At 45.9% G+C, this 4,488-nt stretch overlaps 1 protein-coding gene across 4 annotated transcripts in view; it reads right to left on the reverse strand.

The window, feature by feature from the left end:
- Window positions 1–527: 527 nt before the first annotated feature.
- Window positions 528–4,488, reverse strand: part of LOC111820089 (AT-rich interactive domain-containing protein 1B-like) — a 394,067-nt gene continuing 390,106 nt past the window's right edge. For all 4 annotated transcript variants that reach the window (XM_023728860.1, XM_023728854.1, XM_023728864.1 and 1 more), the window contains one exon: window positions 528–2,858. In XM_023728860.1, the coding sequence (XP_023584628.1) occupies window positions 2,425–2,858 (434 nt within the window). In that variant the 3' untranslated portion in view covers window positions 528–2,424. The remainder of the gene's footprint in view (window positions 2,859–4,488) is intronic.

Raw genomic sequence — 4,488 nt, forward strand, 5'->3', positions numbered from 1 at the left:
TTTTAGAACTCCTTGAGAGAAGGGAATAATGAGAATCTTTGGAAAAGACGCTTGCTCAGTGGTGAGATAACGAAACCCCTCGTGAATCCTATTAATAACCTGTGTCATCCCTACTGCAGCCAGTCTCTTGTCAAACCAGACTGTGGCCTCTGAGCTCAGGGGTGAGCGTTGGAGCTGTTCACGGCAGAGGCGGGGATGGTCACGACAGTGATGACGACGATGGTGCACACACAAGTTTCCACACAGAACAACTCTGACGACAAGGTGGCAATGATGCCGAGTGGGTGACCTCGTCATGTTACAGAGATCCGAGTTGTGTTTCCCTCTCAGGCATGAGGGAAGAAGCCATGCCAAAGCCATGCAAAGACAGGGCCTGTGGGGACTGCATGCAGGTTTCCACCGAACCATCACAGAACGGTTAAAAAGAGTGAGAAACGAAACAGACAGACAAAGCAAACAAAAAACCCGAAACAAACAGAGATGAACAAACAGACGCCCCCCTCTGGGACGGGTTTCCTTCGGGGTCTTTCACTTTTCTGGTGTGGGAGCTCCTCCAGCAGCCAAGGGGTGCACTCATGAACAGTCTCAAAGGGATGCCAAGGCCCCGCGGCAGTCCAGGGTGGGGCTACCTACCCGTACTGGTCAGGCTGGTGCAGCAGGGGAGCCTGAGAGTTGCCATAGTTGGGGTGCTGGGAAGAAAACATGGGGCGTCCGCCAGCCCCAGACTGGCTGGGATAAGCAGGCGACCTAATGTATGGTGGCCTAAAGTAGAACAGAGAACAGCTTCTTTGGAATGGTTCTGCAGCACACGTACGAACCCCCCGTCCATCTCATGTGTCCACCCAGAGGCGTGGAAGGTGGCAGAAGGTGGGCGCCCTGCTCTGTACCAAGCAGCTGCCTCAAGTGGAACAGGATAAAATTCCTGAGAAAGGAAAAGGGTAGCAGCCAGGGCACAAGAGGGAAAAGAGGAAGATGCTCAGACCAAATCTCAGCTTACAGTTTCCAAGTATAGCTTTGACTTCGGTAAAAGCCAAAAATAAAATCTACAGTCCTCGTTTACAGTCCTGGAGAGCTAACATGGGCAGTTCATGAAGGCGAGGCTTTGGAATGGCCTACTGATTAGAAATAGACAATGAAGATGCACGAACGTGTGTTTATACATTAATTTAAATAAACAGATTCAGAAAGGGACAAGGAGGGCCAAGACTTTTTAATCAAACAGAATTATGCCTTAACCTCTGCAGGCATCTTCCCAGATTCCTGTCAAAGGCTTCTGCCAAATGCAGTCAAATACTTGCTACTGAACAGAAAGAAAATAACTTGTGCTTTATGAGCTGCGACAATGGATAATTCATTTAAACCTAAATTAGAACTTTAATTGGACCAGTCAAACCAGTCCTCATAGACAGGTGTATGAAAACATTCCCTAAAGTCTGTCAGTTTAGAGGTGTACTGTGGGAGATCTGGTAGATTTTAAGTAATCATAAAGTGGATGAGAGAGAGAGAGAGATTGATTTTTATTTTAATTCCTCAAGGGATATTTATGATCATTTTCAGCAAGCAGTGAGACTGGAGGGGGGTCCCTACATTCCCAAAATAGCAGCTTCAGAGGACGAGTAACAGGGACACATTTAAACACACACACATACACATACATTCGCTTTTATTTCCCTTTGACAAAAGTCAGGATCTTCTATCTTTTTTTCTGAAGATATTGTTAAGATACATACTTTCAGTGTGCTTTGTTTTAAAACATATTTACACGGGCTTTTAAAAAGACATATCCACCTTCGCCTCATAAATTTTTACTTAACTATGCTATTTCTATACAGGTGGGAGTATTTACTTCAAGAATTAAATGTTAGGGTTAAAAAAAAGCAAGTAATTGAGGTTAAAGCCTTGCTCTAATAACTTAAAACTTTCTAAAATATTATCTTTGCTGTATTTGCCACATTTTGGTTTGGACAGTTAAATAAGTATACCAGGAAAAGAAAATATAAGAATATGAAGTATATAAACCTCACACATACACATAGACAGACACACACGATACACAGTATGTACACACACACAGTTTCTATTTTATAAGGATTTTTATGGTGGGGTGAAAAAAAAAAAGAAGGAGCTTTCTTTTTTTAATTGTATAGAATTTAAATAGTTTTTAGTCTTTAGAATTTCCTGCTTGAAAGTCACTGTTTTAAATGGATCCTCAAAGACCCTTCCCTACGCAATTGGATCTGGCTTCCTGGATGCTGGTTGAGATGACTCTTCACAGACATTTCAAATAACTGCCCACAGTGGACTTGCCCACCACTCCGTTTCCTTCCTCCACTTTTCCTACGACATGGTCTGTCATTCGTTTCTCTGACCTTTACCGTATGGAGCACATTTAGCACGAAAAGAATCGCCAAGCGGAACTGTGTTCTACTCTCTCCTGCCGCCCAGGTGCGTGGCAGCTCTGCCTGGCGTGTGCTCGCTCACATGCGGATACCCCGAGTGCCTGCCCTGGCACTGGTCCTGGGAGCCGTACCTGCTTTGTGCTGAGTTTGCAGCGGCCTGCATCACTGCCGCGGCTGCCTCCTGTGCCTTACGGTTCACAGTGGGCATGGGCGGCCCCATTCCTGGCCCTCCCTGCTGAGGCATGACGGGAGAGCTGGGGGTCATGCTGCTCATGTTTCCAGGAAATGGTCTGCTCTGCATCCCGGCCGATGGCATCCGTCCCAGCGGCATAGCACCACATGGCTGGCTGGGCCCTTGTCCATGCATCTGGCTGTTGGCATTGATACCCATGCCGGGCCCTGGGCCGCTGTAGCTTGCACTGGGCACCCCACTATACGTGGGGGGTCTGGAGTAGTTACCTAAATGAAAAGCAAACACAGATTAAGGCCTTCTACTTCATCTTTAAACTTGTGAAAACATTAACTGGAATTACTTTTTGCCCAACAACGCGATGGATGCAGAGTATCAGTCATAATCTTATGAACCCTTACTCTGTTGGCACCAATGCAGTTGGCAGCCTCAAAATACGCTATCTGTGCACATTCCAAAGGCCCTTAGATGTCAAAACCAAAGACAAAAAACCACACGGATCACTGCGATATTTAGGGGAAATTCAAGGTGACCATTAGAAAGTCTACCAACACACAAGGGACTCCGGTACCGAGTGGGGCTTCAATACATTGAAAACTTCTCAACCACAATACTGATGTCCACACCCGGTCTAGTCGACCACGCTGAGACCACATGACTACATCACTACTGCACGCAACAGTTATGACAGAGGGTTCCAAACGACAACGTGGAAGGCAAAATTCACGTGGCCAAAGGAGCCTCCGTGGAGGCCTGACAGGAGCCCAACACAGCCAGTGTTTCTGGGGTTGTGACGACCTTTTTTTTTATTTTTTTGCTTGAGCAACGAGGTCGCCAGTTTGTGCTCAGTGCCATGTCTTATGAGAAGTAGTTTCAAGCACTAACACCACACCTGGCCCAGCGAGACGGACTCCCCACAGGAAGCAGGCGGGCCTGAGGAGAAGTAGTTTCAAGCACTAACACAACACCTGGCCCAGCGAGACAGACTCCCCACAGGAAGCAGGCGGGCCTGAGGCAGAATGAGGAGCCGCCAGCTACCCCGCCTCTGCGCACAGCAGGGCCCAGGCTCATGGAGGACCATGGCAGCTGGCATGGCCTGACTGTCACAAAGTCTTGTGTTCTGTCTCCTTCCACACCTTTTATTTTAAATGAGTGTATAGAAATTAAATTCAAGTAAGTCGAAGTGCTTTCACTATAACAATAACTGCAGACAACAATCATTGAACAAAACTACATGCCAGACACTGGGTTAAGTGCTTTACATGAATGATTTCGTTCACTTCTCCCAATAGCCATATGAGATATAGATACTACCATCACTCCATTTACAGATGAGAAAAATCAACAGCTAGTAGGATTCAAGCTCAAGCAAAGTGACTGTGGAACCCATGTATTTAACCAACATAATACGCTGCCTCCCAACGAAGTCTTGCTAGGTAAAATAAATATACAAAGGTAGCTGTTTGCAGAATATGGAGTAGTGTTTCTCTATCAGTCCTTACTACTTTCTGGAAGAATCTTCCCACCCATCTAACATACCTGTACACTTATTATATGCCAGAACTGCTCTGGGCACAGGAGACATAAAGTGAAATACACTCAAATTCCTGTGCTCAAGAAGCTCATAATCTAAGTGCATGCACGCGTGGGTGTGTGATATGAAATAATGAAGTAGCAGGAGTACAGACAAGAAAAAAACACAAAAACCAAAACCAAAAATACTCTGCAAAAAGTGCGAGAAAGATTAAGTCTGACTGTGGTGAAGGGCGAGAAGGTCTTACGTAGTAGGGTGAGTTTAAGGAAGATTTCTTTGAATAAGTAATTGTTTAGCTGCAACCTCAGGAGACCATGTGGGACAGATTTGATATCTGGGAGACCAGGAGTTGAAGGAAGGTTCTG

The sequence above is a fragment of the Trichechus manatus genome, unplaced genomic scaffold (assembly GCF_000243295.1).
Source record: "Trichechus manatus latirostris isolate Lorelei unplaced genomic scaffold, TriManLat1.0 scaffold00002, whole genome shotgun sequence".
Classification (NCBI taxonomy): Eukaryota; Metazoa; Chordata; class Mammalia; order Sirenia; family Trichechidae; genus Trichechus; species Trichechus manatus.